At 42.1% G+C, this 24422-nt stretch overlaps 1 protein-coding gene across 1 annotated transcript in view; it reads left to right on the top strand.

Annotated features, from left to right (window-relative positions):
* GLIS1 (GLIS family zinc finger 1) overlaps window positions 1–21036 on the top strand; it is a gene marked incomplete at its 3' end in the record, with an annotated part of 191453 nt that extends 170417 nt beyond the window's left edge. Inside the window, 3 exon segments of the mRNA XM_082286720.1 lie at window positions 12055–12239; window positions 17562–17729; window positions 20900–21036. Coding sequence (XP_082142846.1) covers window positions 12055–12239; window positions 17562–17729; window positions 20900–21036 — 490 coding nt within the window.
* Between the last annotated feature and the right edge of the window lie 3386 nt (window positions 21037–24422).

The following is a 24422-nucleotide window of genomic DNA, read 5'->3' as shown; positions in this document are numbered from 1 at the left end:
TCTTCTCAACAGTAAAGAATCTCTGCAAGCCACAAAACTCTGCTCTAACCTTTTTACTCAGATTCTTTTGGTGCCTGGTCTCATGCAAATTCATCTTCATACTTAAAGTTTTACTTCCCAGCACTTTGGATGGGGAAAGGACTCTGATTTGGCTTTACTGATGGGAATTTAAGATACAGAGAGATTAAGGTATTTTCTTTCCCTAGAAACATGTTGGTGTCCTTTAGCAAATACAGCAGTTGAATGTAGAGTTTTCCCATCCTAGTCCAGTGACTGACCTTTCCTTTCTTTTATATGGGGCAAGGAAAACCCAGAAGGATTTTAAGCAAAGGGCAGAAGACAGTGTGTGTGGCATGGAAGGGACACAGTAAGGAAAATTACACCTGGGATGGTTGGAGAACAGTCTGATTGAGGAAATTGAATTAGGAGCAAACTACTCCTTTTTTTTTCATAATTGGGCATGAATTCTGCAGCAGGCTGAGCTTCTGTACCCTCTGCTCCTTCAGCCTTCTGACCTCAGCCAGTAGTAGGTACCAGTTTCCTCTCCCAGTATGATGCACAGACTTACCCTTTGTCCTGTAAAATGCCTGTGCCCAGCCCTTCTCCTCTACCCTGCCACATTCCCAACCTTGTATTTCCTGTTGGCAGATGCATTCCCATGGCAGTGTCGTGCTCAACAGGAGGCATTGGAAATTACTCCAGAAAACCTGGAAATTTTCTCTAGCAGAGAAGGCAGTGAGAGCAAATAGGAGAAATAGAGACAGACATTCCAAGTGAAGGTCATCCATGAGCTGTTCTTTCCCTGCCGAGACTGCCTGAGCCTGGGGGAGTGGGATCCCTCCCTCTGACTGCTCCCAGTGTGTTGCTCAGCTGTTTCCTCTTGGAGTTGGTTCCTAGGGGAATTAAGACAAAAAATCCCAACCAAGAATGAAATAAAGTAAGGATATACTATGGGAATGATTTAGCAGGCTGTCAGGGAGGGGGATTTGTTTCTAAGGCACTTTGTGTTCTGGTGCTGCTAATAAGAAATGAAAGCAAAGGCCTGACCAGGGTGAGTGCAACAGACAAGTTTCCAGTTTGAGGGGTCGGAAGCTCCCAGATGAATTCTCATTCCTGCCTCTGGTGTCTCCATTCCAGAGCACAGCACTTCCCTTCCAGCAGGAAAACCATGATCAGTGGGCTGAGCCTCTCACTGAGTTCCTGCTGCAGACACACTGAGTTTCCATCAGAATTGTCCCTGCTGATTCCAGCTTTAGCGCAATGTGGATTCTTTCTCGGAGGAGACAGCAGTGCTGGTTTCTTATCTCAGTGCTCATGTACCTAAGTAAAGTCTTTGCCCAAACATCCTAAATGTGGGAGTGAGATAACAGAATCCTAACCATGAGCCAAACATCAGGGAATGGAGGCTGGAATGTATTTCTGAATAGTTACTTTAAAACAGGGCATCCAGTTTCATGACATAGTTACTTGGAATTTTTCAGCATCTCAAATACCATTTTCTAAACTCAAAATAATCTTCATTCAGCATCGTCATTCCCAGTCCAGGATCCTTCTGCTGTATTTAATGTTTTATGCTTACATTACTCATGACTGCTGAAATGCAGCCCATACATGACATCTTAATTGCAAGTGCAGAAACTTAGTGTTTAATAGCCCTTGAGTTTCATTTAGCACAGTTTTGTTTAAAGCATCCATCCATTTAACTGGGCAAAATCACTTCATACTCCCACACTTGGAGCCCGTGGATTACAGGGCTGTCCCCCCTTTGCCAGCTTGTGGCAGTGTCACCCGTCCTGGAACGTACACGAGGTTTGCAGTGGGAAGGGAACCCCTCCCCCTGCCTCCCTCCGTGGCACTGCTGCAGCTCTCTGGCACACCCAGAGTGTTCAGCCTCATTTGTCAGCTGTCTCAGTACTCAGGTTCGAGCAAATGCAGAGAATTCCTGCTCTGTGGATCAGGACCATGACAAGACGGGATCACATCGTGAAGTCTGTGGCAGGAACCAAGTGATGACTATCAAGAAATCTAATTACTGAGTCATCAAATGTGCAAGATGCCAAAAACTACATGAGGCAGAGTACAAATAGCCTACTCAAGTTTGACATGAGATTCAGAATTTGATTTTAAAGGCTTTTTCTTTTTTTTTTTAACAAAAAAACCCCTCTGTTACACCATTCTTTGCCAAAGTCAATACCAAGTGCAGCAGTCAATTTTCCCAAATGGTTTGCTGAGACATTTAAATAGTTTGACAAAATTATCTAATTCACTTGAAAACGTTCTAACAAAATCTGACTTCATTACCAAATATATTTATACTGGCTTTATTCAATATGGAGCACATTTTTTCAAATTCTGGAATGAAGTGTATGCTACACCAAAAAAATCTACTTATATTGATATTAATTTAGCTAAAAGTGGTTGACTGAGAAATACTTGGGCATGCAGAAAGTGGGCTTGGCATGATCCAGGTTAAAATGTATATTTATTTTTTGTTTCAGGTAGCAAGGGTTTATTTTAGCAGTTCTTGTAGCATTTGCCGTGTTTAATGTCAAACTGGGTTTCATTCTGCCCATCGCAAAAATAGTCTATTTTGATTTGTAGCAGTGAGGACAGAAAACCAGCTTTTAGTATTAAAGCTTGGGTGAATGTTGCACTTGGCTTGCTCTCTACTATTTTTTTAGCTGTTATTATCCAACTCATCTAAAAATGTACTTAGTTTCATTTGTAGACTATCTCTGTAAATTCCAATTTAGAATATTCCGTGTGATAAATTATCAGCTTAAATGAAACTGATCTGACTGAAGTTAAGTGAGTTTGAGTGGTGGCACCAAGTTTGGGATTTGCACCAATTTAGTGCAATGGCCCAACAAGGTCACTCTGTAGGACCTGAACACGATCCCTCTGTGTGTGACTGAGGCTCTCTGTCACTTGTGCTGCTGTGACAAACAGCACTTCTGTTCCCAACAGGAGCTGGGGCACTGACAAATAATGACTTGATTGGGAGGGTGATGTGTCTCCAAGGGAAAGGAAAGTGAAACTATTCTTTAATATTCCTGTGGTAATTTAGGTCATTTCTGCTCTGTAAACACAACAGTAAATGAAGAAGTACTGGGATTAAGACATCTGTAATGTGCAGAGGTGGTGATTAATGAGGACTCTGAGTCCAGTCTGGTGAGCCTTTAATATAAAGGATTAGGTCTAAGCAAGGCTAGAGGGAAGGGCTCACACAACTCCCTTTGCCAGCCAACTGCAACCAGCTCAAACCAGGGGCCAGACCCCCCTGAAGTGACACTGACCCACACAGAAAATCACAAGAAACGGGATTTAAAAACTGTCAAGTAAAAAGAGACATTTTCATCAGGGCGCTTAAACTTTAGAGTTGTTGTTTGCTTGCTTCTTAGCACCTGTTATTTCAAATACCACAGGAATACTTCAGTGTAAAGAGTTCTCTGTTAAAAACTTAGTCCTTCACTTCTTTTTATGTAAAGTAACACGAGGTACATAGAGCCTCCCTTCTGCTCAACCAGGGAACACCAGATTTGAAATCCCTGATATTTTTAAGCTTGAAACTAAAAATGCGGGATAAAACCTTGTGAGTTACATGGGGGAGATTCTTTCCTGTGCTATCTCCTTGAGCTGCCAGGATCCAGGCCAGGTAGGAAAAGACATTTGTGCTCCTAAATTTCATTAATTACTTTATTAGGTGTCTTAGCTACTTTTGGCTAATTTTTATTAATCTTGTTTCTTGATTAATCTTTTAAATTAAGTTCGTGAGCTCATATAAATCAGTGGACTAGGAACTGACCCGTTGTTAGAATCTTTGTGGGAAAAAAACTCTTACTCTCTAGAAGTACTTTGGAAAACTAAATACCTGTACAGATTTTCTAACAGACCAAGGAGATACATCCCTCATGTTCTGTGGATTCCATTGGAGAATACTCTTCATTTATAACAGAATACACAAGTCCGTGGTTTAGTCTTCCCTTCAAAAGCCCTAAAACCAGTAACAAGAAACAGGTATCTCTGACAGCTGAAAACATTTTCAATGGAGGAAGCCAAGAACCCATCATAATTTATCTCAGTGTTATAGATCTGAGCACGCAAAAGGGGCATCAGTACATCTGTCCAGAAAGAACAATGTACAGGTGCGGTGCTGAGCCCCACGAAACAAAGAAAATCAGTAATTAAAAGCATCTGGTTTCAAATCCCAACTCATTTATCTCATTGTAGAAAATGTGATCAGAATTCATTTATAATCATGTCCAGACAGGCTTATACAGGTTCCCCCCCTTCCCTTAAAGCAAAATTAGCATTAGCATAGGCTTACTTCAACAATTACATGCTTAAGGATAATGTGGTTCTGGATCCTGGGGTAAATATTGTTTGTCCATCAGCAGAAATAGGTGGGCAGGTGTTTCATTTGTGGTTTTGAGAGGGCTGGACTGACACTCAGGAGAGAGCCTTCACCAGTGCCTCTCAAAGTAAGGGCCGTGGTGCCTGCCCAGAGGAGACACTGTAAAGAAAACTGTCTCTGAGTGAGAAATCAGGGAGTTAAAGGAGAAGGTGGGAGGTTAAAGGACATGGTCAGAGTAACTCAGAAAGCATTTTAAGATCGATTCAGCCAGAGCTCTTCTGTATTACATTAATGATTTTAGCCATTACTGGGTTTATCTGCAGTGAAATTTACACTTAACATCTGTAAAGCTTTTTTCCCTTTATTTTTTCTACATTCTGGGTTTTTTTAAAGCAAAGCTGCTTAAAACTATTTGATGTAAACCATATACACCAAACATAGTAGTTTATCATGGTGTAACAAATAATGAAGCTATTCTAACATCTCCCACTTTTGGGTAGTGTGTTCTACCTGGCAAACAGAAGACATCAGTACCTGTCCAGAACCCACCTGCACCTGGAAGCATCTTGCTGCCTGTTTGCCAAAGAATAATGACCTTAAATGACTAAAATAAGATGGATCAGTCAAGCATGCAGCACATGCCAGCTAATCTGGAATAGACAGTCTCTGTGTTTGATTACACATCTTTGTAATTGATTTCCTGGCAATCACTTGAACCTAAGGCACTGCTCTTTATTTAAATATGTTTTGATATTTCTTTGACCATATTAATAAGAATTTTCTTTCACTCCAAAGTACCTTTTCCTGCTAGATTGTTAGCAAGGATAATTTTTCAAATCTCTCTCATGTGTAGCAGCTTCCACTGTAGTGATTCATCAGCTCCATTTCAGAGGTTACTGAACAAACCCTTATAAATACAGATATCCCTTGGAGTGGCACAGTTCCCATAATGATCCCTGTGAGGAATTGCTCTGCAGAAATTGCACGTCTCGGGTCAGAACAATTGCAGAGATATTCATTTGACATAGAAAAGTGTGTTTGTGTGTTTTGAGAGCTTGTGTAGATGATGAAATGCATGACAAACACTGAGTTATGTTCTGTGCCCCAATCAGACTTGCACGTGTGTTTGTTAGATCAGATAAGGGAGTATTTCAGTATTTCAGGAAGCCCCTCTGGGCCCAAGAGAAGGCCCATACAGAAAACTCCTGAGTGTACCAGGAGAGGACTCTTTGGGCTCCTCTGTGATTCTGAACATGAAATTGCTTTCGTATCACTGTCATTGGTATCACTAAAAATATTCTAAAGCAGTTAAATGTCCTGAGACTGTTCACTCACATCAAAGTTCCTGTGGATAGTGTTCTCCGTAATATTATTAAGCCCCTCTTACTCCGTAGAGCTGAGTAGCTCCTACACTTGTGGACTTGGCTCAGAGTGTGAGTGAGGGAAGGTGCAGAACTGGATCCAGCTAATCCAAGGCAGCTTTCTGAGTGAAAATTAGTATTTTGTATTTGTCTAAAAGCCAGAAAAAGGTTGCCATTGCCTCGGCTCTACTTCAGGATGTCACACACAGGTGTGTCACAGGCTGCAGCAGCAGCAGAGCAGGGGTAGAGCCCAAGTCTCCCCTGGCTGGCCACGAGTCTGGCCAGAGGAGGGAAAACCAGAGACACAGTGTCATACCTTGGAGTCACAGCCCTGGGACTTGGGTGCTCATTGTTCATAGGAAAAGGTAAGAAATGCAGTGATGCCCAGCAAGGTGATCTGTGTTGAAGCATTTATTATATATCAGGGAGAGGGGGAGAAGAGGAGAAAGGAAGAAGGAGGGAGAGAAGGAAAAGATTCCTTGCATTCCAGAAACTGTAGCCAGAGGCACCTGGCAGTGATTAGTGCAAAGGTTCACCAAACTTCAGATAGAGTCTGTCTTAGAAAAAGTCCAAAAGAGTGAACGGTTTAACTGTTTCCTGAGCATGTGCTGACAGAAATTCCCGTAGGGCAAGACCCAGAACAGAAACACGTGGCCAGAGATTGGGCTCTATCCAGGGACCTGATTAGCGGAGCTTTACACATCATTTTTAATATTATGGGAAGAGATGAAAATCCGTGTTAACTTTTTTTTCTATTAAAAAAAATAATCTCCTGGTCCTGGAACTGAATTGGACTTTCTCACAATATCAGTGACTATAATGCTTGGGGGAGGGATTTTATGAATGAACTGGTTGGTGTGCTGGGTTTTATGGGAGAACCTCATCTCATGGAAACTCTCAGTTCCTGTAAGTGGCTGCAGTGCTGCACTTCAAGATAAAATGTGGAGCTGCTTTGGTTTGTGCTTCTTACTCTGTTGCTTTATTAGCTATTTTTCTTCATGTTAATCCGAGTTATAATTCTCGAAAGTCAGGCTTGTTCAATCTGGCAATACTGCTGTGGATGGAACGGTTACAGAATGGTCTTATAACCCAAAATATACAAAAAATTATTTTACATAAAGGACAGATGTTTTTCAGTCTGGATTTGGTCCCGTTTCCACTGAACTCAATGGGATATGGGTTGAGGTTCTTTGTCTAGCTGAGGAATCTGCCAATCAAGCCATCACACCATTAAAGAAAAAAACAAACCCAGACAGTTTTCATATTGGAAACATCCCTGTCTTACATATTTCCATTTGCAGTTATACTTCATTCCTATTTATAATTCAAAAGTCTTAGTTTGAATTTATTTTCATTATTTTTCAATTTTCAGTTCCACTAAGTATACTGTGTGTAGTGTTTGACAGTCAAGGTCTAGTCAAGCTCTTTTATCTTGAAAGAAGCTTTATAATTTCTTACTTTGTTAATTTGTCCTGGAACTGATATTAAACAAAGACTAAAGCAGAGGGCAAATCTATTTCTTCCTCAGACTAAGCACTGTGGGTGAATATAGAAAACACCCATCCAGACATTGTGATGGAAATCTCAGAACAATCCATGTCCATCTGTATTTATTTTTTGGTTCGTTATGTTGCACTGATACTGGAACAGGACATTTGGTGTGCATTGTGAGGATACAGAGATCATTAAACACCCCTGCCTGCCTGGGGAGGCCGAGAGTGCAGACAGGATCAATAATTCTAAAGCAGTCATGGTACTTGTAGCCTTTAGGTGTGTTTTCTGTAGGTCACTGATAGCTCAGGTAGTCCCCTCACACAGGCCTTACTTAAAATTTAATATAAACTAACACCTTTCAAAATATATGGTTAAAGCATGATCACAAAAAAGTTCAAATAAAAAGTTTTACTGGGATTTCTGTTCGAGATTCCTAAAGATGTGCACTTAAAAAGTGAGAGAAAGATCAGTCTTTTCTATGTTTCAACTTCTAATTTTCCTTTTTAAAAAGTCCTTCTGTTAGGACCAAGATTTCTGAGCATTCCTATTCATGTGAGTGACAAATGATTACCAGCAGAGCTGAGGAACTAGTTTGTTGGCCATGACTGACACTTGGTTTCATGATTCTTTGTGGGTAGAATCCCACTTGACTGCAGGAGTTGCTGTGGGAAGGGCTGTGGAGCTGGGTATTTTCAGGCAGTGTTGGTGCAGGAATGTGTTCAGTGCCATAGACAAGGTGGTTATTCAGTTAGGCTCAGTAATTCCCAAAGTTTCTTTTTGGTTGTGTGTATGTATCACGTTAGATTTTTCTGAGTAGTCCTTTTCCTTGATTGCCTGCTGATGCCCCCTCAGAGGAAGTGTTGGCCCTGCAATCCCACCTGAAATCAGACAGGAATTCCGTCTCCAGCACCATCCTACAGTGGTGCTTCAGGGGGAACTGGAAAAGGCCCCCAGTGCATGGTCAGTCACCCTGAGCTGTGTGGTGAGAGAAGAGAGCAGAATTCCTCTCTGCCTCCCTGGGCAATCACTTCACATCCTGAAGCACAAGATGTGATTACCCCTCGCTTAGCGTGGAGATGTTGGTTTTGGCCATTAAATTATTCAGTCCCTTTGTAAAAAAATAGGTATTTTGTTTGATTCTATGGCTCCTGTGGCTGTGAATGGTACAGGCCAGGGCATGCTGTGTGAGCAAAATGTTCCTTTTGTTTCCAGCCAAGCTCCTTCTCTCCGGGGTGCGTGTCCTGTTGCTCCCGTGTCTTGGACAGGGTGGAGAGGAGGCTGGCTCCCCCATCACACCCTTGTATGGCCCTGAACAGAAATATTACATAGAGCCAGGAGCCCTCAAATGTAATGAATTAAGGAAGGATAAGGATTTTTTTTTCATGCCTGTGAGAGTATTTATATCTTTATATATAGCTATATATAGGCACAGATATATATTAAAAGGCCCCAAAGGACCTGCAAATTTACTGAATTATGCAAGTTACAATTAAGGTAAAATATATGGTATATATTTATTATTACTATCCAAACCAAAGCAAACTGTGGTTGTAGTACAGTATTAACAGGAAATGTGCAGGCTATTAGTTATTGAAACACACATGCCTGAGCTACTGCCTGGGAATTTTAGTGTATCCAGCTGAGTTCCTACTGTAAGTTGTTCAGTGTTTCACCTTCCACACAGAAGGCATCACCTTTTAGGCTCTAATGCATTATCTGTTTAATTTGTATCAGGAATGATTCCCCCTCTGTTTTAACAACCTGAGTATCACAGCAACCTAATCAGCAGGCAGATATTCAGGAGAGAACTAAAAACACAGCTCTGGGGACTGGACAATTTCGCTGACGAAAATCTCCCCTTGAGCGTGCCAGAGCACATTTACACATACACACACACACACAGAGGGGTAATATTTTAGGGACTAGCTTGAGCTGTGAGGATTGTGATGAATATTTTAAGGACACAGATCCCCATGTTGGCCACTTGTGCTAACATAGCCAGATCTTTCTGCTGAGCAAAGTTCTTTCCTAGCTGAAAACTGTGTCTTAACTTACAGGAAACACATTAAATTCCCTGTTTGGGGGAGATGGAGCAGAACATAGCAGATTTTTACGGTGAAGTGCTCAACTTTGTGAAACTCTCTTGATGCAGAGGAGGCAGCAATGCTCAAGTGTTACCCGGAGCTGTCAGGGTTTCAGCTCAGGTTCCTGCTCCTAGGATACTGCTGCCCACAGCCAGCAATGTTTGCTGAGCTCCAGCACCGGGGCAGCCGTGCCCAGCGGGAGCAGCGAGCTGGCAGCTCCACACACTGCTCAGCATTCCCAGCTGGAGCAGGGCCTGCACCCCTCTGGCCCTGCAGGGGACCTCACCACCCTTAACCACTCATCTCAAAGGTTTCGAAGCACGAACCCTCTCACAACTGTTGAGCTCACACACAGGAAAAACAGGAATGCAAGAGTGTGAGTGGGGACAAGCACTGCTTTAAAAATAACAATAAAAACTTAAAATTCTTCTCCCATGGTTAAGATTTAAGTAGCCTCTGGGAGTAGTTAAACTGGGTAGGGAAGCTGGGGTTTTCAGTATTCCCTCAGCTGGATACCTAAGTGTACCATTTTTGTTTGACAAGCAACATGATTGCATAGAATTTAGAAACACGATGGCCCATCCTGACAAAGCACTCGGAGCAGCCCGGCAGGTCTCTATGGGGTGCTGCGTTTCCCAGCAGTAGCCAGGACAAGACATTCCAAGAGCAGGCAGAGGAAACCCAACACAGGCAATTGCATAGGACTCGCTCCCCAGAAGCATTTCCCTCCCCTATTCAGAGTGGTTTCTGGCTCATCCCGGCATTGGAGTTTTTAGTACGTCTTTTGTTTCCCTTTTAAATATGTGTGTGGTCATTACCCATATAAATGTCACTATCATGAGCTCTTTTAGTTATTATCTTTCCAACGAAAACAACTGCAATCTTTTTAATCTCTTCAGATAGAAGCATTTCCAGGCTTCTAAGAGCGTTGCTGGCGCGTGGAGGACGATGTCTCTGTCCCTGTGTGCCGGAGGAGGGGCCGGTGGCTGGGCTGCAGTCCCTGCTCGTGGCCGGGCTGTGCCGCAGCCTCGGCAGAGCCGGAGCGAGGGCTCCCGTGTGCTGTGGCAGCCCTGGCTGGGAGCCGCCGCTCGGCACAGGCGGGCCCGCAGAGCGCCCGCAGGGAACGCGGCTCACGACGGCTTCCTGAGCCCGACCGCGGCCCCACTGAGCCCTTTGAGGAAAAGCTGCGGCCCCAGGGGAGCTGGGCCTGGCGTTTGGCTGCTGCTGAGCAAATAAACTCGGTGTTTTCTCCTGCATCTGCTCCTCGCCAGCGCGGGCTCCAGAGAGCGTTTTGTCCCTGACCTGAAGGGACCACAGGTCGCCCCAGCACCCCCCAGTCCCTTTTTGGCACCCCTGCAGCCCCAGGCCTTTTCCAAACCAGAACAAATAAGCTATTTTTCTCTTTACATGTTGGCTCTTAGAATTCGACTTTAGTCCTCTTTATTTTACATATTACTGGTCAGCACTTCCTGGGGGTGGGTATCTTTCTCAGAAAAAAAAATTGTTTTCTGGTTCTTGTGTATTTGAGTCAAAAATATCCTTGCCTTCACCCATCCAGCAATACTAGCTTAATTTTTCAGTTTAGTTTGGGGATATTCAGTCTCTGTGGTTTGTATTATAGGTCGTTTCCTTCTTTTGGGACATAGAATTATTTCAGATTAGGCTAGGCTTAGATCAGTTGATTTAAACCCCTTTTAATATTTAGAGCATCACTGTGACAGCTTTCGACAGTGTTTCTCTGCCTCCCATGTTAAATTTGGCTAAGCTGTTGTCACCATTAATTCACAATTCCCTGTGTTTACTTCTTGCACACTCCCATGTAGTGCTTAGCCCTCAGTCGAGCACAGCCTCACTCCCAAGGTCAATCCAACTGCTCCAAGATGTAGTTGTGCGAAACGATGGTTTATGGTGTTTGAACAGCTTGTGCAGGGGTAGAGGAGACACAAGTGAGAGATTGAAGTTTTTATTTAGTTAATTCTTTGTCTGCCTCCAGTGGTTTGTACTTGGTATTTTTTTCCAGCTTGGTGACATCTATTACAACCTGCAGAGGTTGTTTATTTCTCTGCCTCGGGGCCTGTAGCTGGGAAGTTTCCACAGGGTGGCTGTCAGACAGTGAGGTGGATTTTGCATCATCTGAAGGTTCTGGTGCTGCTCAAAGAGATGCTTCTTAGGTTTAGCAAAAGTTCCAGAGGCAGTAGAGTGTATTGAGAACTCCCTATGCTGCCTGTGCTATTTGACAGGGCACCACTGGGCTGTGGAGCACAGGGCCCCTTGTCACAGCTGTATGAGAAGCACTCTTTGCTCATCTTCAGAGTGAAACTAAGGCTTTTCTTTGTCTTGGCTGCAGCTTGACCCTGTTACAGCTATGAAGGCACTTAAACAATTTACTTGCATTTACTCATTCTGACTACATTTTCCACTTCTGTTTCTGGACATGCATCTCAGCTCACAAAATTCTAAATTAAACTGAGCTGTGTTTAGGTTGTTCACTGAGAAGTGTTGTCATTCTGATCCTGTCATTATGGCGCGTACAGGAAGTCAGTGTAAAGGAAAATAATTCCTTGTCTAACTCTCTCTTTCCTCCTAGCAAATATCTGAAGGTAGCACTGCATTGTTGTCCTTTTTTTTTTTCCAATATAATTTGTACCTGCAAAACAGACTTCTCTATAATTTGGCCGTTATAGAAATAGTTCATTCAAATATTTCATTTTCCCATGTTATGATGTGATATGTGAAGTTTTTCTGTTTTTTCTTTTTCTAGGCTTGCTCCCAACATAATCTCTCCACTTGTCAGCCCCCTGAAAGCTTTAGTTTCACCCTCCCTCTTGCAGAAACATGGCTCTCCATCATCCCACAGCCAGTCACCCAACGGGCAGCAGTTTTCTGGGATACCAAATACACCATACACCCCATTTCCCAACCAGTCTGTACAGCAGGGATCTCAAGGTAACTCTTCCCTCTTCCTGTTTTTTGCAACTTTTCTAATTCCTGGCTGGAGAGAAAGAGTTTATTTTCGTTTTTCATATTTGGCTAATACTAATTTCAGTGGGAACTCCAGTTTTTAAACTGGATTGGTGTACATACAGATGGAAATTTTCAGACAGGTCCATGCTGTGATACGTTGTCATAATGGGGAAAGCTGTCCCAACAGCACATTTATTGCATTTATGCAGGTTCTTCAGTAGAAGGCTGCTGGCCATGCACCTCTCCTGGCTGGTCATCCAGCCTGGAGAGTGACCCTGTAAGAGCCATCCAGTCCCAAAATACATGGGCTGAGGCACACCTTGGCAGTGTCCTGCTCAGTCCACTCATAGAAATGCACAAGACATGAAATTAGACAAAGAAAAAAACCCCACTTTTCTATTTATTATTTGGCATTTTGGCTTGTGTTACATTATATAATAATATGTAAATGCACTCTGTACAACTGTAGAGTGCCTGTGGGATTTGAGGACAGGAATGGGAGCAGTAAGCAGCTGTCCCACAGCTTAATTTAAAACATTTTTTGTTCTAAATTGCTCAGCCTTTTTAATTGGGAGCTTAAATACCTATTCGGGAGTTCTGCTGTGGGAACTAATTAATGTTCCTGAAATTTTTGAGGCACAAATTAGCAAGAGATGTTATTATCACAGATTCTTCCAGTAACAGGAGCTTGCATATTTCAGAAATCTGTTATGCAATCCAGATGGTGAGCTGCTAAAGTGTGGTAAATATTCCCAATAAAGAAGTGTGCAGGACATCTGTCTGCCTGCAAGAGCCTGAGCACAAACCCATGAGCAGCTTTCAGCTGGAATGGGGTTGGGTATCCCAGCAGTTCCCTCTGTCCCCCGTTCTCTGAGCAGTGCTTTTGCTCTTTGGTTGGACAGGCTTAGTCTGAAAAGTTAAAGCATATTATATTTAATGATTTGTGCTGAAGGAAAAACTAACTCAACCTGATGCTCAACAGATTATTCAATTTAAAAAGATTAACTCTGTAAGGGAAAAGTGGCAGATTTATGATAGCATATAATGATATATGATTATGTTGCTATAATGAGCTAAATAACTACAAGCCACAAGAGGAAAGTTTAGCAGCTCATTACTATGGCAGAAACAAATGCATAGACAGAACAAGTTTTGAACCACTTAAATAAATTGACTTTATTCCTTAAGAAAACCACATTTCCCTTTGAATGAATTGTTGCTTTCTAAGTGTTATGTCATGTGGTTTTGAAAAAGCAATAATTTTCCACTTTGGCCAAATGTTGAAGTATTATTATAAATTCATTATGGAAATGGTCATTCCAAAATCAGTTTTGATTAGCAGCCTTTGAAACCAATTATCTGTAACCTGTACTTAGCTGTACTTGCTCTACATTTTTTTTTGCCTCGCAGTTCATTAATAGCACATTTTTCTAATGGAATCTGTAATAATTTGGGAGTTTTGAGTTTTTGCCAAAAAAAGGTGCACCACATAAGGCTAGTGTAGAACCAGGCATCTGTACAGAAGCACATAAACATTGTGGAATTTTTAGGAGATGGCAGCTTTGTCAGGCTGGTAGCAGAAATATTGATAATGAAAGAACAAGCTGACATTATTTATATGTTTAAACCTAGCTGTAGTAAGATCACATGGAAATTATTACATGCTGAAAGAATTTGGCAGGCAATGGAATCCTGTAGTTATTTATACCTGACATGATTTCTTGTCAGAAATTTTATGGAATTTGAAAAGCTGAGATTTATTTGCAAATACATGTAAATGACATGACATAACAAGATGGCATTTATTAGGCATATTCCAATTATTTGCTCATTACATCATTCATTTTAAAGCTGCTTGAAGTTTTCTAGGCTCTGCCTTAGAGAAGCAGAGGCAGCCAGTGCACTGTGTGAAGTGGCTAAGTGCAGCTTTTCTGCCACAAATTATTTCAAAGCAAAATTTAACTAAATGTTATGTTTGGAACTCAGTTTATTCCTTTATGAACTGTTATATTTCTACATCTACTGTACATAAAACATTTAACCGTGATCATTTAAACTGACAGGGCATTTAGTAAATTCTTCATGTGAAAATAACCCCAGAAAATTTTTGATTTAAATCAAAACTGAAGGAAAACCTGAAATCCATGTGGCAAAAAAAATATTGGTGAAACACTTATTGCCAAGTTGGTACTACAGATTTGCACTCTAGAAGGAGAAGGGATGTCTGCACTGGACCAGCCTCCTTGCTTACTTTGTATTTTAACCCCTGAAGGGACTCTTTTTTAAGAACTTGTAAAAAATGTTCCCTATTTAGTTTACTCTGATCAACCATATGTGGTTGTTAATTGAACACTTGGTTATGGGATTTTAATAATATTTTAATTCCTCATATTTTCTCTGTGAAGAGAAAATGGGTCAGAAATCCCATTTTTAGTGTTGTGATTTGTTCTACCTGACCTGTGTTCCTGCTGTACCCTTTCCCTTCCTCACTCCATGTTTCTTCTTTAGTTTTCTACCTGCATTTATCCCACCTGCAGGCATATTACAACAGGGAAGGTGCATCTCTCTATTTTCTTTGGGAAGCACTTGGCAGAAATCAGGTCCCAGTGAACTCAGTGGTGCAGTAACACCAGGATTTTCCTACATCCATCTCTTCACTGGGTGGTTCCAGGAACACTTTTTCCTCTGCCTTCTCAGATTATCACACAGTGGTGCTGAGGGATAGATACTGCAATCCAAAAAGAGGATTTCATTGCTTATGGCAGTTCTTTTCCAGACTCTGATTCTGAGGCAGTTCTCTGCTTCAGGTATTTCCAGTGTAACTTAAAATACTTCAAAATAACCTTTCCCCACAGGTCTTGGGAAAACCCTGGATCCAGCTACTCTCAATCCAGTTCTGTCACGCTTGGCTGCGCTCTGCTTTTCTAAGCCACTGTGCCAGCCCTGTAGATCATGAAAATATTTAATTGATGTTACAAAGGCAAGCCTGGGAGAACAAGGGAAGGACAGCAGTTACAGGGACAGAGAAAATACCCGTCATGCCTTCCCTAGGAGTGATGTCTATAGCAGGCATTCTGGAAAAAGTTCATTTTTTTTTCTCTTGCAGTGCATCTGAGTGCTTTCTGCAACCAGTTGTGCCTCCTTTGAAGCCAAGTGTCTCTTTTTTTCACTGCTCATCTCAAAAGGATGTATTTTTAGAAGGCTTACAGCAAGGAGTTTGTGTTTTGTAAACAGAAAGTCAGGATAATTATCAGAGCCGATCAGTAAAGCACTGTACCTAAAACCACATCAAAAGAGGGCTGTGCTACCTCTCATAAGAGCTCCTTGGTTCTTTGAGCCAGACTCTCCAGGCAGTAAATAGAGATGGCTGGCTGTTTATTCCAAGGAAGGACATGCATCATTTAATGCTCAGATTTCCAAATTTTTGGGCCACCTTCTCCATAGTAGCAAATATGAGCAGCCATAGTACAGTACAGAGTGTGTAGTGTCTTTATCTAAGAGTCATCCATTAGGACTTCACTAATCATAGACTTCAACAATTTAGGTATTTTGTAGCGCATCATACGGTCTCAAGAAATTAATCATCTAATCCTTGCAGATTCTGCCAAAGCACATATTAAACTGGGAAACTTCAAAGCAAATCTTTCACCACTCAGTGAGTTTATTGCATTTCTACTCAACAATTGCCTCACTTGGCCTTACTTACTGCCACTTTAGGAAATACAAAGTGACCAGACCTCAAGTTTTGCCTGGTATTGCTTGGTCAGACTTCAGTAGTGGAGGGAAAACGTAGAGAAGTATGGGAGATCTTACTGAACAGGAGAGGGCTTGTACATGGCATAAATTGTAAGGGACACATTCCACCCCATACAGCCCCAGGTACTGTGGGGACAGACACAGGGATTTAATTCCTGAACAAACAGACTGAAGAGCTGCACAAGCAGCCCAGCAGGGCAAGTCTCTGCTGTGAGTGGGGCCGAGCTGTCAGCTGGAAACGGGGAAATGCGGCTGTGACTGGGATACACTGAACTGCTGCAGGAGTTCCTTGAGGAAATGTTTCAGTCTGAGTAGGACTGAGGGAAGAAAGACAATAGCTCCATATTTTTTCTGGCAGTTAGAGGAAAATCCTGAAGTACTTTCTGCTAGAGTTTAAGCCTAATTTGGTTGACTTCAGCTGCCTTTAAGGGAAGGAGCATTATTCCAGGGAAGGTAGGAAAAGGGGTAGCTGATAGAAATGTGCAGTTAGTGTGCAATGCACCTGCAATCAGGAAGAGGTTATTGAGGCAGGAGGAAGAAAGAGAATCAAATCAGGCCATGGTCGGTTTAAATATTGACATACTTTGAGGTCATCCTTATGGGAGCAAATTACAATTTCTTTTAGGATGTTGGCACAACTTGTAAAATTACTTCCTCAGCAATTCATATGTCCTTTACTGTTAAATACCTTCTTTTGTTGTCTACAACTCATTCATAACCTTTGATGGCAAAACCCAAACTGATACCAAACTGTGTACTGATAATACAATACTTGGGAAAAAAAAGTAGGATCTAAGAAATGTTCAGTATGTGGGGGACAGAAGTCAAAAATGCCCCAAAAGCAGAATGACTGAGGCAAGCAGAGACCATACAGATCTCTGTCAGCACTTTCCAGAAGCAGAAGAGCCTCTGGCTGAGCTCAGTCTTCACCTGACATCCATCTGGAGTCAGTCCTGCACTTCCAGGTCAACTTTACCTGCACACCAACTTTACCTGGCCCCCTGTGTCCAGTGAAAGGGGGTTCATTTGAATCAAGAGCAGTCTGGGAAAGAAAAGAAGTTTGAGGAACCTGCGAAGGTATTTTGGATAAACAGCGCTGTCTCCAGCAGTGCACAGCACACACCGGATGGGAAAAGACTCAACTGAAAACAAAGCAGTGCTATTCCTTTAAATACTGCATTCTTGTATTTAACAGTGATTCATTACAGAGACATTCTCTTAGGAGCTGAGCATACTGGACCTGATCCAGTGGACAGCTTTCTACTTAGCTTGGAACCAAGGGTGCTGTTGACTGTGTTCAGCTGATCTATTGCTTGAAACAAAGCCCATCCTTGAGATTTTAGCTTGATGGGGATCACAGTCCACAGCACCTTGTGGGACCGAGTTTGATGCAGCTCTTCTGTTACTGCACTTGATAGAACAGCATGATCATTTTCCCAAAGTTAAAACGGAGGAACTAAACCCCTCCAACAGTAATGAAATGCTGTGGCAGAAGTGGAGTTAATACCATTGCAGGAGGGTTAAATTGTGTGCAATATCTGCTTTCAGGTTACCAAGGCAGCTTTCACTCCATACAAAACTGTTTCCACTATGGAGATTGCTACAGAACAATGGACCAGTCTGTCAGCAGTGATGTGCTCACAGGGGAATCCCATTGCTTCAATCCTCTGAGGCAGAATGGCTATCACATACTCAATGCACCTTTAGCTTCAACAGGTAATTTATTCCACCTATAAAGAATTATCCATATGATATTTGTAGCAGGAGGGGGAAAGAACACATTTAATACTCAGTGTTATGACAAAAATGTGTTTGTATAAAAAATAGCCCTGAAATTCATTTTCATCCATAAAAACCCCAGAAAGAAAGCAATTTTTTTTATTTAATCCTGCTGTATTTGACTGATAGACAAAGTCTTTTCCATTCTGCTGGATGTCATAGGCAACACCTGCCTTCAAGAGAGCTGACAAACACTTCCCACATTTTTTGTATGGTCTGTTCATTGCACATCTCAGGTGTGCTCAGCAGGCTTTTAAAATCTGGTCAAAGTTATAATGGCAACATTACTATAGTACTGCAGTATTTTAGTATTCATTTTTTTTCTACCTTTAAAATTAAGAATTGACAGAATTGCTGAAATCAAACAAAATGTGAGTATTGTCAGAGCCATGAAACACAACCATTTGCTGCAATCTTTACTTTCATATGTCCAAGAAAGTTCTCTTCATGTCTGCACTCAGGAGGGCACCTTGGTTAAGAACGATACTGAAAACATATGTTTAAGTGCTTTTTGAATTGGGGCGTGAGTCAGACCACAAAATTAGAGTTGACTTTCCTGTTTGTTTTCTATTAAAGGAGACTCTGTTCAGAGTGAGTGTGCATGCATTTGTCTGCTGTTCCATTCTGGGAAGTGCATGCATCAGTAACCAACACAAGGGAAACGTTTAAGATGAAGTTTCAGCTTCAACTTTGAATTCTTTAGTGTTACTCATAAGTTTGATGTTACTAAAACATAGGTTTTTTTCATGTTAACATCAAATTTCAAGTTTAGATTGACAGCCTGCAATATTTAAAGAACAGACTAAATAAACTTTCCAAAAGAAATTGCAGTAAAAGAATAATACTGTGGCAAGACACCAACTTCAACAACAGTTGATTTTTCTGTCTAGGCCTAAACTATCATGAAATGTTTCTGTTTAGTATTTTTGTTTTTAGAGTGGTTATTGAGCCATGCAAATACTTAAAAGGCTGAAACATAAACATATATGAAATATATAAATCTCATCTCATCTCATCTCATCTTTTAGTGGGTAAAATAGAACCATTCAGGTTTGCAAAATTCATCAAGGCTGTGCATTAATTTTTTTCAGGCTTTTATAGCACCATTAATATTAAATGAGATCTCATCTCACAGGAATGCCAAATGTGACTGGCAAACAGCTGTTCCATGAATCACATTAACAGTTAATAAATTTTTATTTTCTGTTCAGGACTTTGGATAGTTTACTCTATCTGGAATCTAATAATGATTTCTGGGGTGTATGCTTATCTTGAGTTGTACCCATCTGTGGTTGTGTATCCACCCTGTATACAGGCTCATCAAATAGAAATTAGCATAACATAAACACTTGCAAAACTTACCAAAATACTGGTCACTCCACTTGGCCCGACATAGATAAACACGCCGAGGTCGTCCTCCAGAACCTCTGGACATTCACTGTGTGCCAGATTTCTGCAGACAGCAGAATCTGACCTGTAAACCAACAGTAAATTAATAAGTCATAGGAAAATGCAGAAATGTAAATAAGCAGAGAATTTGATCTCAAATAATAAAAACATACCTAACAGTAAAGTAGCCACAATTAAGTGGACAGGTTTTCCTGCAGCTAGGACTGGCTGTGTAGGAGGCATCTGTCCCTGGTTGCTGGTGCAGTGCCACATGGCCCTGAGGCCCCTGTGGAGCCTGGGCAGTGTTTGGCTCAGCCCCACCCAGGCACACCTGCTTGCAGAGGTGTGGGCAGGTGGAAGAGACAAGGGGAAAGCTAAAGAGAAGGAACTGCCTCATTTTCCACTGAGGCACAGAAAAGCAGTGATTTCCCAATGGCCCCACAGACCCCTCTGTGGAGCAGAGAATGGAGCCAGGTCCAGTGCTTCAACCATGAGGATCGGCCATCCCCACATGGAGTTGCCACTCTGTGTAAGGGCTTGACTTTCTATGTGAGGCACACAGGCAGAGGCATTTGCTAAACTGCATCTTTTTCCATGTGCTCCCTCAGCTGACGATGCTGCTGCTGCTTATTCCAGTTGTGGTAGGTGGGCTTTGGGATCCCTGGGGGCTCAGTCCAAGGGTCAGAACGTTGTGCTGAAGTTCACACAGATGCTTTTCTAAAGACAAAACCCAAATGGTGGTACAAGGGAAATCAGAATATATATAAAGGTGGTACAAGGGAAATCAGAATATATATAAAGGGTGTGAAGGTAAGGGGGCAAACACAGCAGAGAAGTAAGGAGGAGCTGGACTGCAGTAAAAATGACCATGTGCATGACTGGCCAGTTGCAAAAGCTGGTTATAGTGGGTCATAATTTTCATGTCCTTTGGGGTACGCAAATCTTTGTTTTAGACTCCAGCTGCCATAGCATCTGGTAGCACAGCAAACCTGCTCATTTCCACAGGGGTGTACAGCTCAGGAGGTTTGTAATAGCTGTGGAAGTTTGGCATTATGAAAGAAAGACAGAGAAATTCTTCCTCGCCACCATGGCTTTGTGGTAGCCTGGCAAGCAGCAGCCAGCTTGGCCTGGGAAGGGGCTGGTGGGCTTTGATGGGCTGAAGTTCACAGCTCCTTCCATGTGTCCTGTGAGCCTGACCTGCCCCAGCCATCCTTCCTCAGGCCTGCACTATGTGGAGAGCCAATAAGTGTAGGATCCAGATTTCTTCTGGGTCTTAAGAGCATCTGGGAGAGACATGGAATATTTTTTCGGGGTGCTATTAGAAGGAAGGACACAAACCAAGAGGACTGCATCACTTTAGTGCACACTTAGAAGGATCATTGCCCTCTCACTGTTTTGATGTCCTATTCAGATATGAGTCCCAAGAGAGCCATGCTCTGATACTTGCACTTCACTTGCAAGTGCACAGCTTTCCACAGAAATGAATGGGAGCACCAGCCACGATGACACAAACACCCACTGAAGTTTGTGCATCTCCTGGGCAAGGCTTTGATGCTGACCACTGTTGTCTTTCCTTAATGCTGTGCTTAATGCTGAAAGCATTAATGCTAATGCTTTCCTTAATGTCTTGTCCTGTGTGATCCCAGGCCAAAGCTGTGTTGCCCTCCTCACATGCCCCGTGGCACTAACTCATGTCCATGCCCTTGTCACTCTTCCAGGCTATGAGGGGATCTCTGAAGCACAGTGTGTATCTGAAGACATGGTCTCCAATGGAACGGATGAAAATGGATTCTTCCAGAACAGCGCCTTTGATCACTGCTTGAATCACATTCCTTCCATCTACACAGATACCTAAGAGCAGTGCTGGCCTTGTTTCCTTTATTGTACCTATAACTGCGTATGTAATAACAAAGGTGTTGTTCAAGTACTTTTATTTAGTCTGTATCCCTATGTGTGCTCATTTAAATGAACACCTCACATTTACCAAACCATTTTATACATGAATAGTCTGTATAAAATAATATTGGAACCTGTTCCTTTGCTGTGGCACTTTGAAATTCATGCTTTAAGGGAATGAGGAGCATTTCAAGCAGCTTGTTTTGTAAGTTCTTTCAGTAAAGTGTAAATGTAAGTTATATAATAAACTTGTAAAGAAGAGGTTTTTCTTCTTGGAAAGTATGTTTCAATTTGAGAATGTTGTTCCCTTTAATCAGTTTTCATTTAACTTGTTGGCTCAGTCTTCTCTTTTTTCTTTTTTTTTTTTTAACTAAAAGGATTTTTTTAATCACAGACCTCATGTATATAAAGATCTACATTTGCTCGGCTGGTTTTGTATTTTCAGTTTTACAAGAAAGCATTAAAAACTGGAAACAAGTGTACTGTCATTTCTTAACACCATTGGGCTCCCTCCTTAACATGCCTGAGAGGGATTTTAACAAAGCAGTGACATCTCAGTCACTGTGACATTAAAACAACCCACGTGTAAGTGAAGAAAACCAAGCAGCTTCCAGTGGAACAGGGGTCATGTGCAGTAGTTTGGTTCCTGTCACTGTGGCCTTGGCCCCACTGGGCTGCACTTCCCAGTGTAGTGATGATTCCTGGGAGAGACACATCCTGCAAGGGGCCAGGTGCTCCCAGTTTGTGCCAAGCAGGCCTGTTGGAGCTGAGCTCCTGAAAAGTGTCCCATGGAGGTCTGGGAGAACAGTAAGGAAAAACTAACTAAAAAAAAAAAGTCTCATTTACAAACCATTGCAAGTTAGGCTTAAAGAGCGGTGTACAGACTGGGCATCAGTCCATGTCTGCTCACTTACAGAGCTACCCAGGCTGCCACAGGGCACCACTGAAAAGCCCAAACTGGGTTGAACCCAGTCTGTGGCTGAGGACGGTACTTTCGTTTTTTCGTCTTTTCTCTCCCCAGAAACGTGGAACACAGCTCAGGTCCAAGAGGGCACCTGTGTCCCAGTGCCAGAACCCTGCAGCTTTGCTGCTATGGGAGCATCAGGATCCCTGGTGCTCCTGTGCCTCTCCTCAGCCCCCACAGCCTCTGCAAACACAGAAACCCTCCCTGCGCCAAGATTGATCCAGGGTAACCACAGAGCCTACACGGTGCACTTGCATCTCCAGGGCCAGGTTGCACCTTGTTAGTGCACTTGAAGGGGCCTCTGTATCCAATTTAGCTTTCTGTCCTCTAGAAATTTGAATGAAACTTAGACATTCAGGAAGTTTTAGTCACTACAGAACAAGGTTTGTGGGGTTACGTGACCGGACCCCCCCCGTTTTAGTAAGGGTTCCTCAAGCTCTCTGGCTCTCAAGGACACCCAGTGCCAGCTGCAAACCCATTAATTGTGGCCAAGCAGCCCTGGCAGCACTGACTCATCATTCCTCTCCTAGAACTGAAATGCAGAAAGGCTCCAAATTGAGCTCTAAGCCTGCACACGTGGCTTTGCTTCTGATCATGGCCACATTTGGCTTTCTGTCCTGTTTATTTATTCTGGTGCGTCAGAGTTTGGGGTTTTTTTGGTCTCGGACATAAGTGGGCAGAACTGTCTCCCAGAACATTAAACAAGGAGGCAGGTAGTTTAACAACTGCCAGGCAGGAAAAACTAGGGCTTTTGAAGGAACACTTTGAAAAATATCCAAAGCCCAACAAAGCTGTAATGTCTGAGAGAAAAATCAAAATAATTCCTGTGCTGCAATTAGTCGGAAACACAAAAAGGAAATCGTGACTTAAAAACAAGATTAATTCAATTTCCTAAAAATCAAATAAATTCTTCTTAAAATGACTTTTTTTTTTTTTGTTAAAAATATAAACCAACCAATCCTAAACATATTTGATCAATTACAAAAATACTTATGTCACAACAACCAAGCTGTTCAAAACCACACAATGATTCACAAAGGTTTGGGAAACTTAAAGCATCACAGCTGGGGTGATGATTTAATTCCACAATCTGTGTGAATCAGGTTTTCTGTAAATTAAAAGGATAGATTCAGAGAAATGCAAAGGCACTTGTTTGAGTCTGTATGGTTTGGAAAGTTATCCATAATAAAGCCATTAAAATACACAATAGCACAAGTTAATGGTTACTCGTGTGCTGTGTACCTCATTATTTCCTTTTATTACATGTAAGTAGGGAAGTATCTCATGTAAGCTTTTCCTAAAGACACAAAGAAACCTTTCAATAGAATTTATTGCTTGGCAAGTTTCTCGTCGTGGTGCTGTAAAAACCCCAACAACTAATATGTATAATAACTGGAGTAAGGCTTTATATATAATAGTAGAAAATTATTACCCTGTGGAATTAAAATGGAACTGCTGGTTCCAGATACTTTTTCAATCTAAGCAATAGAATTCAACTAATAAATTACAACACTACTTTATAAATAGCTACAAATCATTTCCTCAGTGAATGCAAACCCCATTTACCCCGTGCATGTACTCTGTGTATGCAGGACGCTTTAGGAACAACTGAAATAAGATGACCTTCAGTGGCTGATCAAGCTGGGAGAGAGAAAATTAATTTCAAGTTGACACTGAAGCAGCAAAGGCACTTCTCTGCACTCTCCACCAGCTGGGCTGGAAGCCAAACATTCAGCAGGACTTCGAAGCTTTTAATACAATCAAGCTCAGGCTTTCATTGTATAGAAAACCAAAATGCTTGTTCTGTTCCTGTCGTGCTGCAGCACCTCACAAGCTACAGAAGTGATGGTCCTGCCGTGCTCCAGAGGGGCCTTTGCAGGTGAGCTAATGAGATGTGCACACAGAATCACAGCATCGTTTAAGCTGGCAAACACCTCCGTGATTATTGAGTCCAACATGTGGCATATAATGACAACACTCTTGTAATGCCCTCATTTCGATGTGGCAACAGGGCACAGGAATGTTCAAGCCCAAAGGCTCAGGTCTGCAGCAGGAATGGCTACAGCCTGCAGCAGGGATCGGATGTGCTCCCAGGGAAAGGATACAGGCAGTGAGTACATTTTCAGATCATATTCTCTACTGCACACCCAACAGCAGGAACAGCTGCTGCTTGTGGAAAGGCTCCCCTGTTTCTGAGACTGTCCTTTCAACTGGATACATTTTCTAAATGGTAAAAGTCCAAAAAGCCAAATTCCAGAGCACATTAAGAGCACCGGTTTGATACTGTTACGCAAGCAGTGCAAAAAAACCCCAGTGCTTAAAACAACAACCAAGTATGTGAAAATAAACAGCGACTGTAAATTGAATTTAAATTGCATAAG

This window comes from Coloeus monedula (genome assembly GCF_965178545.1).
Source record: "Coloeus monedula genome assembly, chromosome: 9".
Classification (NCBI taxonomy): Eukaryota; Metazoa; Chordata; class Aves; order Passeriformes; family Corvidae; genus Coloeus; species Coloeus monedula.
Note: the sequence above shows the minus strand (reverse complement) of the source record. Positions and strands in the feature narration are given on the sequence as shown.